This window comes from Aspergillus terreus, genomic scaffold, assembly GCF_000149615.1.
Source record: "Aspergillus terreus NIH2624 scaffold_7 genomic scaffold, whole genome shotgun sequence".
NCBI classification, from domain to species: Eukaryota; Fungi; Ascomycota; class Eurotiomycetes; order Eurotiales; family Aspergillaceae; genus Aspergillus; species Aspergillus terreus.
Window position 1 is genome coordinate 121,268 of NT_165930.1, and position 13,619 is coordinate 134,886.

At 50.1% G+C, this 13,619-nt stretch overlaps 5 protein-coding genes across 5 annotated transcripts; 3 read left to right on the top strand and 2 right to left on the bottom strand.

Annotated features, from left to right (window-relative positions):
• Positions 1–471: 471 nt before the first annotated feature.
• On the top strand, positions 472–5,461 carry ATEG_04976 (alcohol dehydrogenase I; the record flags this gene model as incomplete). Its single annotated transcript, XM_001214154.1, has 12 exons — positions 472–522; positions 711–858; positions 979–1,047; positions 1,101–1,136; positions 1,194–1,276; positions 1,338–1,517; positions 1,567–1,636; positions 1,697–1,941; positions 1,999–2,230; positions 2,522–3,864; positions 3,929–4,901; positions 5,064–5,461. 12 exons carry the CDS (start codon positions 472–474, stop codon positions 5,459–5,461), a joined length of 3,828 nt encoding a protein of 1,275 aa, XP_001214154.1.
• Positions 5,462–6,057: 596 nt separating this feature from the next.
• ATEG_04977 (acyl-CoA thioesterase) lies at positions 6,058–6,738 on the bottom strand (the record flags this gene model as incomplete). The annotated part of the gene is made up of 2 exons (XM_001214155.1): positions 6,058–6,333; positions 6,388–6,738. 2 exons carry the CDS (start codon positions 6,736–6,738, stop codon positions 6,058–6,060), a joined length of 627 nt encoding a protein of 208 aa, XP_001214155.1.
• Positions 6,739–9,077: 2,339 nt separating this feature from the next.
• Positions 9,078–9,888, top strand: ATEG_04978 (uncharacterized protein; the record flags this gene model as incomplete). The annotated part of the gene is made up of 3 exons (XM_001214156.1): positions 9,078–9,393; positions 9,446–9,783; positions 9,844–9,888. 3 exons carry the CDS (start codon positions 9,078–9,080, stop codon positions 9,886–9,888), a joined length of 699 nt encoding a protein of 232 aa, XP_001214156.1.
• A 296-nt stretch (positions 9,889–10,184) lies between these two features.
• On the top strand, positions 10,185–11,401 carry ATEG_04979 (TauD/TfdA family dioxygenase; the record flags this gene model as incomplete). The annotated part of the gene is made up of 3 exons (XM_001214157.1): positions 10,185–10,275; positions 10,336–10,915; positions 10,966–11,401. 3 exons carry the CDS (start codon positions 10,185–10,187, stop codon positions 11,399–11,401), a joined length of 1,107 nt encoding a protein of 368 aa, XP_001214157.1.
• Positions 11,402–11,550: 149 nt separating this feature from the next.
• Positions 11,551–13,556, bottom strand: ATEG_04980 (uncharacterized protein; the record flags this gene model as incomplete). Its single annotated transcript, XM_001214158.1, has 7 exons — positions 11,551–11,565; positions 11,617–11,694; positions 11,742–11,836; positions 11,894–12,202; positions 12,249–12,398; positions 12,454–12,903; positions 13,070–13,556. The coding sequence occupies 7 exons, from the start codon at positions 13,554–13,556 to the stop codon at positions 11,551–11,553; spliced, it is 1,584 nt and encodes a 527-aa protein (XP_001214158.1).
• Between the last annotated feature and the right edge of the window lie 63 nt (positions 13,557–13,619).

Genomic DNA, 13,619 nt, shown 5'->3' on the forward strand with positions numbered 1-13,619 from the left:
AACTCAAAATTATATACAATGATATTGTAATTACGCAAGTCAAGGATTCTTCCCTGATAAGAAGGAAAGTTACCAGCCCCCCTTCGGATGAGACCAGGGGGTATTCTTCATCATCACTACGGGGATTCCGTGTTGCATTTCAGCCGCGACGCCACCAATACTCGACCAACGACAAGGACGGAAAAGTGGTTCTCATGCGAGGGTTGAAGAAAGGAAGGCCTAAATCTTGCTATCGACATGGTGTGACATCTAGACGGAAGCGCCTATCAATGTAGAGACACCAATTCGGCAACTGTATAAGTGGCGGCTCGTGCATACTTGTCACCCTTGCTCACTAACTGACTCGGTTGTACAAATCGGTTCCGTATCTCTCTTGTGACTGGCTTCAGCCAACCGTCCGATATCTGCAGGTAAACCAAAGCAGTTATAATGAACTGTTTAATGCCGAGTCCTCCGATCCCTTCATCAAAAATGGCTCACTTCCCATTCAACTCCTGCGCTGAGCTATGCACTGGATTAAAGGTACGATGTGAGGAGCTACATCATTATCCATTTTGTTGCTATGTGATTATCCCTTGGAGTTGAACATACCCTGATATCAGTTTATCAGGTGTACTTATGGCCCCACGCCCACCTGCTTGGCGTCAAACCCTTGTATCGCGTTTTGTATCCCGGTCCACTAGTACAATCTGAAGAAGTATATAGTGCAGGACACACCCGTCTCTCCCCTTCCTCTGAGCTACGTATCTCGTTCGCCAACAAGTGGTATCAATCCTATTCTCAGCCGAACGCATAAACTCAGATCGGAGTGTTACAGTGCACGCGATGTACCAAATTCCAGAGTCTCAATGGGCCCAGGTAATCGACCGTTCCGGTCCTAGTATGTCTATTCAACTTTCCCCTTTGATACAACGATTCACCTGTTGCCTAACAATCCCAACGGTTTACGATACCAAAGGGTGTGTGTCCCTCGACCAGGACCAGGCGAAATACTCGTCAACATCAAGTACTCCGGTGTTTGTCGATCAGACCTGCATATATGGAAAGGTGCGTAGGGGCGTGGTGTACATGTTCATGGTAGCGAAACTGATCTTTGATAGGGGACTACCCCATCAGGGGAAAGGAGGACCTCATCGGTAAGCGTGTTCTCCACGACCAAGAAGGACACTCTTCTAACGTAAGACTATATAAAGGTGGCCACGAAGGAGCGGGGGTGGTAGTTGCTATTGGGGACGGAGTGGAAGATATCGAGATAGGGGAGCATGTAGGAGTGCAGGTCAGTTATGCTTACAGTCACAGTGATCGTCGATTGATAGACTCGCTAAATGCCAAGTCAGTGGATCAACGGCTCTTGCGGTAAGTGTGAGGCATGTGCAAGGGACGGCGACATTCTACGCTGTGGCAAACCCTCATACTCTGGAGGCACCGTGGATGGTACTTTCCAGGAATATTGCATTTGTAAAGCCCGTAGTGCAGTGCGCATCCCAAAAGATTATGATCTCGAACTGGCTGCGCCGGTGAGTCGTGATCAAACTGAGAATACTGTACGTCGCTTATCAGGAACAGGTTCTCTGTGCTGGTGTTACGTCCTACAAAGCAATCCTTGAGTGCGAAGCCCACGCTGGGGACTTAGTCGGTAAGTATACGTGGTTCCGGCCATCAGAAACAAACCCTAACCAGGACAAAGCCATTGTAGGTGCCGGCGGCGGCCTGGGAAGCTTGGCCTGTCAGTATGCCAAAGCACTTGGATATCGAGTCTTGGCTATCTCCAGCGGAGAGGAGAAGCATCGACTATGCATCGATCAATTGGGGGCAGAATACTTCGTGGACTACAAACGTTCGAAAGACATCGTGTCCGAAGTTCGGTCAATCGAACCGGATGGTCCCCATGCAGTGGTGGTTGTGGCTTCAACGATGGAGCCCTTCCAAACAGCGCTTCAGGTACAGGAGCCCCAAGCCTTCTTTATCCAGAGTTGACCTGGCTAATGTAAGTAATAGTATGTGAGATTCGGCGGAACGGTGGTGATGGTAGGACTTCCACCTGGAGGAGTGATCGCAGCAGACGTTATGCAAATGGTCTTCCGCACAATCAATATCAAAGCGTCTTACGTTGGGACGAGAGCGGAAACTGAAAAAGCACTGGAAATCTTTTTCACCAAGACGTTCTTCGCACCGTTTCAGACGGTCGAGCTGAAAGACCTTCCACTTGTTTTTAATCGGATGCAGGAAGGTGAGCCAATGCAATATGCCGCCAAGTACCTGTAGCTCAAGTTGGGGCTAAATGATTTCGATAGGGAAAATAATTGGTCGGACTATCCTGAGAATCCCAGAGACGGCGGACTGGCTGTCAGATAATTCCACCCAATGGGTCGTACCCAAGTTTCGGCAGCAGGAATACACGTTAGGGACGTATTTGGCGTATAGGCTGGAAGAGATAGGCATCAGGAATGTCTTCTCTGTTCCCGGTATGGTCTCTACTGGGAAAAACATGGAACTGGGCCATCCTAATGTTACGATCTAGGCGACTCGAATATGATTCTTCACGACTATCTCTTAAAGAACTCGCAGCTACGACTAATTGGATGTTGCAATGAGCTCAACGCTGGTTATGCCGCCGATGGTTACGCCCGCACCTCTCCCACAAAAGTCTCTGTGGTAATTGTGCCATACATGGTTGGAGGATTGTCCATTCTGAATGCCATTTGTGGAGCATGCTCAGACCGATTGAAAGTTATCGTGATTTCAGGCTGCCCTAACAGTGATTCGGTGGCGAGTTCCACCCTGCTTCACCACACGCATGCGCCTGGCGGCAAAGACCAAGCGCTCAATGCATTCAAGGGAGTGACGGTTGCAGCTCTTCGGTTGAATCCTTCGGAACGCCCCCGCGAGGCACTAGATAACGCCCTGGCTCAATGCCTTGAATCTTCACTCCCAGTATACATCGAGATCCCAAATGATTTGGTGGGGATTTCATGTCCTTCTCCACGTCCGCTGAGTGAATTGATTATTTCCCCGTCATCGCACGATCGTGGTACTGTGGGAGCAATTGTGGAACTCTTTTCCTCGGCCTCCCGCCCAATACTAGTTATTGGGGGTCTCATGCAGTCTTGTGCAGCCCACCCATTAGTCGAAGCATTGGTCGAGAAGCTGGGATGCCCTGTCCTCTGTCAGCCTGACGCCAGACTCGTCTCATCCTTTCATCCACAGTACTACGGGATCTTTTGGCCAGGCATTGTTGACAACAACACAGAGATCATCCAGGATGCTGACCTCGTGCTAGCACTCGGAGTACATTGGGGAGATCTTCATACGTTCGGGAAATTTAGCATTGACCCGGAGCGTCATCGTCTGATTGACGTACAATATGACAGCGTCCACTTGCCCAACGGTCGTTCATTGAAGCACAGCGGTCTGAGGGATATCATCGGCAATCTTATGCTGTCGGATGTGGGAACTAAGACATATGCGACCCGCCAGGCAACCGAATACCTCGGACAACGATCTGAGTCTTGTATGAAAAATTCAAGTGGATCTCATTTGACGGTAACCAGTGTGCTGGACAACATCCAAGGGCTTATCAATGAAAAAAGCACGATAGTAGCCGACTGTGGCCAAACATGGTTTGCTGCAATCCGCCTCAGTCTCCCATCCATGGCCACCTGCCATATGCAATTGCTATATGCTTCTCTTGGCTGGAGTTTGCCTGCTACCTTGGGCTGTCAACTCGCTCGTCCAGAGGGTCGAACCATACTTCTCGTTGGAGATGGCGCTTTTCAAATGACGGCTCAGGAGTTGAGCACAATGGTTCGCATGCGCTTGAACCCGATTATCCTAGTGTTCAACAATCTAGGATACAAAACAGAAGTAAGCCCAGCTTCGGTAAATGCGGCCTGCGGGACTTGGAACTAATTTGATAATTCTTTACCAGACTGTGATCAATGACGGTCCTTATAACTATATTGCCAACTGGAGATATTCCCAGTTCCCTGCTTTGCTTGACGAACCTTCCCATGCTCCTGACCAGTATAAAGCACCACCGAACAGCAATCCTACGATGTTGTGCTTCAAGATCATGACTCGGCAGGACCTCATGGATGCTGTGCGGTTAGTTCGGAAAGAGCCAGAAAAACTCGCCTTTTTGGAACTCTGCATCCAGCCAGACGACGCCTGTGATGACCTTCAACACCTAGGGCGTTTGGTAACTGGGAAAAGCTCTGTTGAACCTGTGGAAACGGCATCGAATCCTTCAATGATCGACATCCCTCGTGCAGCTTCATTATCAAATGGCCCCAACCCGCGATACTCGACCTTTACTGCTAATCGGCTCAACAAACAATTGGCAACCAGCATACCCAATGGCACCCAGCTTCCCACCAACTCAACGTACACAGAGCATATGATCACCGTCGCATGGACTTCTGAGAATGGTTGGGGAGATCCGGAGCTCGTTCCACATGGTCCCATCTCTTTGATGCCCGCAGCAAGTGTCCTGCAGTACGCTACCACATGTTTCGAGGGTCTGAAGGTGTATAGGGGGCACGACGGGAAACTGCGGCTTTTCCGTCCGTTGAAAAACTGTGCAAGGATGGTTAAATCAGCAGCCCGGATTTCCTTGCCCACATTTGACGAAACCGAACTTTTGGAACTCATTCAGACACTCTGTGCCGTCGATGGCCCACACGCGCTGCCTGTTGACCAGCCCATGGGGGAGCTTTATATCCGGCCGACTCTGATCGGCACAGAACCGTATCTTGGTGTAAAGACGCCGCAGGAAGCGCTTTTGGTTATTGTCATGTCTCGGATGGCGAATTTCGTGTCAACAACCGAGGAAATCAAGTCGATCAGCCAGGGCCTGACACTCTCCGAAAATCCCAAAGACATAATACGAGCGTGGCCTGGAGGTACGGGGTCGGTGAAGATAGGTGCAAATTATGGGCCATCACTTCTGGCGCAGCGCCATGCTGAAACCAGTGGTTGTGACCAAGTAATATGGCTTACCCCAGATCAGGAAATTACAGAAGCTGGGACTACCAATCTTTTTTTCATCTGGCGAACCCATTCAGGGGGGTTGCAGCTAGCTACACCACCACTTGTTGATCAGTTAATACTTCCTGGGGTGACCAGGCAGTCTATACTGGATCTGGCACGAGAGAGGCTGTCCCCACAGACACGGTTGTCTAATGGGACCGACCACGCTGTGGAACCTCTAGACGTCTCGGAACGGAAAATCACCGTTAATGATGTGCTCGACGCTGCAGATGAGGGTCGTCTTTTTGGTGCATTTGCGGTAGGCACGGCATCCTGCATCTTGCCTGTCTTTCGAATCAGATTTGAGTCTCGGGAAATCACCATGGGGGAGGAGGTACTACCCTACGTCTCGGCTTTCAAGGGCTGGCTATCAGACATCCTTTTCGGCTACAAACCCAGCCCATGGGCCGTGGAAGTTAGAGAAGAAATTTGAGGTGTTGACTTGTGGAGTTCTTGGAATTTGATGGCTTGCCACTTTGCATATGCCATGCACGGTATGCTTCAAACCGCTCGGAGCATCGGACCGGACAAGTGTCGACGCGTTCTCTTTAGTACATGGTAGAAATCGCAAGTAAATCTTTTGCTGTGGTACTGTGATGTTACACGAAGAGATTTGCTCTTGGTTAAGTCTGCCTAAGTCGTGTTGCTCCAAGAATGAAACGTGTTGTTGCCTAACTGTCGAGCTCTTCTTGTCTAGTCTACTCGTTCTACGTACAGCTCCCTGCCTTTTTGCATGTCGATGGTACTTTGTTGATGTAAGAGACATACCACAATGTACTCCCTAACTCGAAGGCACAATTGCATGTCTAGCCTTCAAGAGGTTCCCCAGGCCACTCCAACAAGAGCGGGAGAAGTGTTTTCGCAGTCTGTTCTAGGTATACACCGCACCACACTTACATATCTCTACATTCTCATACATTAGTGTTAAATTATGTCCTGGTTCATAACTAGCGAGCCGTGAGAAAAACAGGAGGGTCCTAGCTAATATTCAAGGCGACATCTTGTCTGGCAGGGAAAACATATTGCATGTCAAAGCTTTGCCCCCTTCTTCCTCTCCTTCTGGCCTTCTTCCCACGCCTTTAAGGCTTCAGCGGACTTCGCGGCGCGTTCTCTCAATGACTCATGTAGGTCAAGATACACTCCGCCTTCTTCCCTTAGGTTCACTCGCTTGCCTCGCTTATGGTCAAAAAATGCAATCCAGGATTCACACTCAGCAGCCAAGCACCCTTTCGCAACAGACCATGCAGAATAGATCACTCGGACTCTATCGTTTCGCACCTCCGCAATGCGGACCCCCGTAATAAGCTTCAAATAGTGTTAGCCTCTCTTCATTACGTCGTCTCGGCTCGGAGGACATACCAGGTCCGGGTACTTTATCGGAGTTTTGATAGTCATTGTGTACCTGTTTGTCATGGGACCAATGCCACGACCCGACATGAACTTGGGAAATTCATCTTGGAGTTTCTCGTGGAACGACTCCAGGAATCGATTGAAGCATTTTGCACTAACATGCGCGTAGGCCTGAGCCATGACATGTCCGAACGGGTCTTGGTCTTCAGCCCAGGAGATAGGATGTTCCGCTAGAGTGGAGTATTCAATCCCTCTTTCCATCATCTGCTGGATCGTCTTCTGCTGAAGTGCGCCAAATTCACCATCTCGCTCGGGGTGCTGATAGGATGAGGCAATCAACGGGGAAGTGAATTTGCTCATGGTGGCAGATTTCAGACAAAAGTGGATGATGTCAACTAGTAATGTTGTGTAATGGGATATCGTCACGTTTGACATCACATATGAGCAGGCGAAAGCCCAATATTTATACCTATAATATGCCGAGGTTATTGCCATGTCACGTTGGATGACAAAAAATTGGACGATGATATCAGTTGAGAACAACATTGGCGGGAAGATATGCACATTTCCTAGTTTGAAAGCACCAACGGTCTGCTGACCTGTTAGAAGCGAAGCAAGTAACCGAAAACAGTAGGTAGTCTTTCTGTTAAAGCAAGGAATTAGGTACTTTAAAATAGCCTAGGCCAACTTATTATGGATGGGATATACCTTAGTTCACGTGAATTGTGCATCCATTCCTGTTGAGTCAGAAGGCGAAACCATGATAAGTAAGTAGGAATCCAGATCCTAGCTAGTACTCTTCTGTATAATCACCATACACGTCAATTTGGAAGTGAGCACGAGCCCTTGTTATCTCTTCAACGGACCGAGGTTGTTCCACATGATGCTAAAAGACGTCAAATTTAGGTTGTGTAGCAGTGAGGTTGCCCGTGGAAGAGAGTTATGGGTGATTCGATCAAAACCCATCTGCGCCGGCAGAGAACACGCACAATTCCACGTCCGAAACCAGAAAGGATATTCTACTTTGCCCAAGACCGCGTAGATAGTCCATAGTGCCAGGTTTCTATCCTTTACAGGCAGCCGCTATATCCAAATCCGTCTAGGTACACATACGAGGTGTTGCCCGCTGAGCTGGGACCATTATGACCCTATTTCTTGGATGGCAGATATAAGTAATCCTTTTGCAACTCACACAGGGCTATAATTTTGAGCCAAGAGAAATTGTTAATCATCTCAAGAGAATCTTGTATATTCGCAAGGGCTTTGGGAAGTCTCGCGCCTGTTTGTCGTCGACAAGGAGTATTCTGTCAGTCACTGTAAGGGTGATATAGGTATTTCAGTGCATTGATCGATGCTAATTTCCACAGATGGCCTCACAAGTTGATGTTCAAAATGCACTGGTGGGCACTTGGTCCCTTCTTGAGTACAAATCCGCGCTGCCTGACGGCGGAGGAACCCATTACCCTATGGGCCAAAAGGCGCGGGGGATCATAACGTACGCACCGAGTGGATATATGGCCGTGCAACTGACGCCAACGGTCAACAAGAAGTGCAAGGAGAGCATCAATGATTTTCTAGCATACAGTGGTCCTTATTGGTGTGAAAAGCAGCCAGATGGCTTCACTATAGTCAACCACAGGGCGACGATGTGCTCGGCACCGGAGTTCGAGGGATCAATCCAGCACAGAGCCGTAAGATTTATCGATGACAAGTTGATACTGGCGTCGCCTACATTCGTTGACTTGGAGGTGAGCAATCTTGTTTCTGCTATGGCTATTCCGCTCGACGGTGAATGACAGAGAATCAGGGTGTTGTCCAGAAACCGGAATTACTGTGGCAAAAGATGGATGCCGCTGTGGAATCAAAGTTGTAAGAACGAGGCTGGACTTTCCAAATTGTGGGGTTGGGTATATAATACAGCCGTGAGGTGTATGGGATTTCCCGAAGTGGTTTCTTGCAACAGTGCTACATCCTGTACCAATCTAAGGCCAGAAGTAGATGAACGTGATAAGGCTTCACTTGAATACAAAGAATTCACAGACCTGCTTGCGGGAATGAACTGACCTGTAGAGCATACACGCGGCGTTGCCACCTCCCTATGGCTATCATTTCGTATACACATGTAGTCTTCTGAAAGTAGAAATCATGAGATCATAATGGGAGGACATCATCAGGGCAATCACATGTAATCGATGCTACCCAGTAGGACACCTGAAAAGCCGCAGCCCAGTATTCCTCATGTCGGATAACCTGTTTATAGACAGCTGCATACTCCCTAGCATGACCCTCGGTATATGCTGGTGGGCCCCAGTATGAGCATTCGACCTAGACGAAAGTCTGAACTCGATACACTTGCTGACGTTCCTATCGAATCAAGGGATAGGTCTGGTGCTAGTAGTAGTCTTGGGCTCTGTACTTTTACTAGGTGTGGCTATGCAACCGATTTTACTTGGCACAGAATTCCTCCGGGACGTCGCCGCCCCTTTCCAACCTCACATATGACATGCTCATGGTTCCTCCGAGGCAATTAATCCAACACATATTCCATCAGCTCCATTTCCATAATGACCTCGAACAAGATCAACATACCGACCGTGCTTATTACGGGGTGTAGTAAAGGCGGGATTGGGTCCGCGCTGGCAAAGGCCTTTCACGAGCGCGGCCTGCATGTCTTTGCGACAGCGCGATCAGTATCAAAAATGTCCCATCTAGAGAAGCTTCCCAACGTGACCCTTCTAGAGCTGGATGTGACTAGCTCTTCCAGCATTGCGACCGCTGTGGAAACCGTCACAGCCCTGACCGGGGGGCAATTGAACTACCTGATCAACAACTCGGGTGCGGGCATAACGCTTCCGATATTGGACACCGATCTGGCCAAGGCAAAACAACTCTTTGACGTGAACCTGTGGGGCACCGTCGCAGTCACCCAGGCGTTTGTCCCGTTGGTCATTGCTGCCAAAGGCACGATCGCAAACAATGCTTCTCTGGCCGCAGTGCTGCCCGCGCCCTGGCTTGGTTGGTTTACGCACATTCCACTGGCTGGTTTGATCTAACAATATATGTCTAGGATTCTATAGCGCATCCAAGGCCGCCATCAAGGCTTATACGGAAACGCTGCGTCATGAAATGGGCCCTTTCAACGTCAAGGTGGTCCTTTTGATGACTGGCGTGGTAGAGACGAATTTTTTCAACAATTTCACCAGACTCAGTCTCCCCGAGGACTCCTTGTATAAGGGAGCTGCCAAGGAGATCGCGACAGAGCCCAAGATGGCCAAGATGCCAGCGGCCGATTATGCTGAGCGTGTGGTGGGTGATCTGCTTGCGGGTGCAAATGGATCAGTCTGGAGAGGCAAAATGGCGTCAATTTGTTGGTTGACGAGTTCTTTTATGCCGACCTGGCTGATGGTAAGTCGGACTGCCTTGGATACGGCATGGTATGATTAAGAGTGCTAACGGTGAGCATAGGACCGGGCTCTGACGATGGGACGGGGCCTTGAACATGTGGGTTGAAGTGCTGAGGATATACTCTGTAGCACAGCGCAATCTTAGAATCGCATGGCAATGTTAGCAAATGCCTTCCATCAATGCGGGACTGTGGCTTATCAATTCCCTACGTAACCCCGAGGCTGGACAGATAAGCCTGATAAGCGAGTCTGATAAAACCATTCGGGCGTCCCCGCATACGGCCATGTCCGCCAACTCTCCTACAACTATATAAAAACCACGTGGGAATAATTCCATATACAATGAATAGGCTGCCAAAAACACTATTCTCCCGTCTCTTCTTCTCGCGACCTCTTTCAACTATGCCATCCGTCCGTCCTCTCACGCCTCCCAAAGGCTCCGACATCACCTTCGGGGCCGTGGTCGATGACGTCGATCTTGAAAACCTGACCGGTAAGTATTCTCCTCTGAGTAGGGGAGACATGAGAAGCATTGGAGACTAACAACCCCCAGACGATTCTTGGAACACCATTCACGACGCTCTATATAAACACCTGGTCGTCGTTGTCAAGAACCAGCACCACCTCACCCCGAAAGCGCAATACCTCCTCACCCGCCGATTCGATCCGTCCGCCACCCAGTACGGCCATGGCAAGACAGTAGACGCCACGCGAAGCGTACTCCATCCCGACCTGAAAACAGTCCCCCACCAGCCTCAGGTGCAGATCATCGGACATGGCCACGTTGATTCATACGAGGGTTTGACCAATATCAAGTTAAAACACCCGCATCATCGGACCTTCCACCGGGACCCGATCCCCGACGAGGAGGACCATGACTTTACTCGCTTCTACCGGTGGCATATCGACGCAGCCCTGTATGACTTTTACCCTCCGCGAGTGACGACCCTGTTGGCTGTGAAGGTCCCCAAGGGGCGCAGACAGACGCTGCGGTACGATGATGGGTCGGGTGAAACTCTTGATGTCCCCCTGGGCACGACGGCCTTCGTCAGCGGCGAGAAAATGTTCGACATGCTATCTCCAGAAGACAAGGAGTTCGTATTGAACAGTCGAATTGAATATGCTCCTCACCCGTAAGCCCTCTCCCTTCTTGTTCATTGTCAATTACCGCTAATGATACAAGATACATTTGGATGAGCTCTGCCCGCGCCCTCCCTACCGGTCTCGGCATGTACTCCGAGGGCAAGGAGCTGCCACTGTCAGAACTACCCCCGATTGATGAATCAAAGATCCAGATCCTGCCGATGGTATGGAAGAACCCTGTGACTGGAAAACCGGCCTTACAAATCCATCCCTCCGCCGTGCGCAAAATCCACTGCAAGGATGGGACGGTCATCGACGACCTGGCCAAGGTCCGTGAGATTGTGTACAAGCTCCAGCGGCCTGCCATCCGGCCCCAGTATGTCTATCCGCATGACTGGGAAGAGGGCGATCTGGTGCTGTTCCATAATCGGGGTGTTCTGCATTCTGTGGTTGGGGCTTTTGGAGATGACGAGGTACGGCTGTTCCGGCAGTGTAACCTGGCTGCTGGAGAGGCGCCGTTGGAATATAATGTGTAATTTTATTGTCTTCATAGGATTATGAACAGTGTATAGATGCTGTTTCCATGCTCAATAGATTATGATATTTTCTATTGCCACATCTGTCTATTGTGTTGATTATGTGCAAGTCTATAGTTGAATTCGTTCCCATATGCTTTTATTTCGGCCTAATGAGCCAGTTCCTATACTTCATTAGCACTTGATGGAACAAGGGGCAGGACACAGGCACATACACTCGCCATCTTGCTCTTAGCGCGGATCGTCGGGCCATAGAACGCGAGAACCCACGGCACCAAGGTCAAGAATGCACCCTGGAGCAATTAGTATACATCAGCAGTAGATCGAGAATCCAACTCACAATTCCACCCAGCAAGCTCGAGGCGGCAGGATAGCCAAGATTCGTAAACAAAGCATTCGTGATCAGTGGGAATACACCTCCCAGCAAGTTACGGCCTGGCAATCCGATCAGATATTCGTCATCGTGATTCAGTGTCCTGGAGAGCAACTTACAGCAAGACTGTGCTGCAATGGCCGAACTCGCATACCGATGGTAGGTATCGGCCAGATAGTTGAAGACAGCGAGATAAATGGACAAAATACCCATCGTAGAACAGCCGACAGCTAATGTGGGTACAATCCAGGGGACGGACGAGAACGACGTCCATCCAAACCAGAATAACCCGACGGGCATCAACACAGACTGCACACAAACAAAGTACAGCCGCGCCTCTGGCGTCCGCGGAAGTTTCCCGAACCGCATGGCAATCTTCTCCTGGTAGATGCTAATTGTCGTGGCCAGGAGTACAGCGACACACATAGCTGTGACTGTCAGTTGATATCAGTTTAATACGGACGATGGACTTACATGTGAACACGGCACCCGACTGCTCCAGGTTGAATCCATGGTTTGTCTGGAAGACTAGAGGCACAGAGCCGAACTGCAGGTACAAAACGGCCCACGAGAAGGCTGCCCATAACGAGAAGAAAAAGACGACGGGCTCAGTGCACAGCATGTCTAGATCGGTCAGCTCAAAACTGCCCGAGGCCGGTGGGGGGAGGGGTTGACTCACGGAATGGACGGTAGCATGAGATGCTAATCATCTGTCCCAAAGATTGACGCTGTTCATCACTTTTGACCTTCCATCTTATCCGTTTCCGCTTCTCCTCGCCAGGTTGGCTATCGGCCATGATCACGCCAAAGTGACCCGCGGCCTCAAGCGCCTCGTAATACTTGTTCAACGCGGCCGCCTTCCTGCTAAGGATGACGCTACCCCGAGTTTCCTTGAAGAACAGGAAGATCAGAATCGTGAACACGCCAGCTACGATCGCGTGGGAGTAGTAGATCCAGCGCCATGTGCTGTGGTAGGTGATCACGCTGGAGAGAAGCGGCGCAAGGCCCGTTCCGAACAGCGCTGCGCCTGAAAACAGGGCCATTGGGGTGTTTCGATCTTCGGCATGGTAGATGTCACTGATGACACCGCCGACCATGGTGGAGAACGTTGCTGGGATCGAGATCAGCTCTGAAGGTGACAGTTACAACGACGGAAACGTACATCCTCCGACACCCTGAAAGAATCGGGCTACGAGAAGGCCTGCGAAATGATGCGTTCCTCCACAGGCAATGATCGTTGCTATCTAAACGTTAGCATCGTCCACTATTGCCATCTGGGTTGGAGAAATCCATACCAACGAAGATGATGCCACTTCCAATGAAAATGGGCCTGCGGCCGTTGATCTCGGAAAACGGAGCCAAGACCATAGGCGCCAACGCGAATCCAATACAGAAAATGGTGATGGACACGTTATACACAACCAGACTGAGGTTCCACTCTTTCCTCAGCTCCGTGGATGGCGGACTGACTTCTCCGGCGGAATATCCAGCTAAAGCAGTGACAGCGCAAGCAATCCACGTCATCATCGATTTGCGCCATTTCGGCCACAGGAACGGCGATGTGTATTTCTTGAGATCGGGGCATTCTGGCGGCGGAGACTGTCCCGGTCCTGGCGGCGATGTGATCAAGGGTGTAGGCAGCGGTGTCTCTAGCTCCAAGTAGAGATATTCGACATCTTGGTTTGAAAGGGCTTGATTTTGGTCCAGGTCAAATTTTGACGGGCAAACAGTCTCCTTCGAGCTCACGTAGCTCGGGTTGGAGCTGTCATAGTCGAGCCCCATGGTGAGAAGGCAGTGAAAAATCGCCCGTTTGTCTTTTGTGACCCATTTTAGCCATGCGGGGAG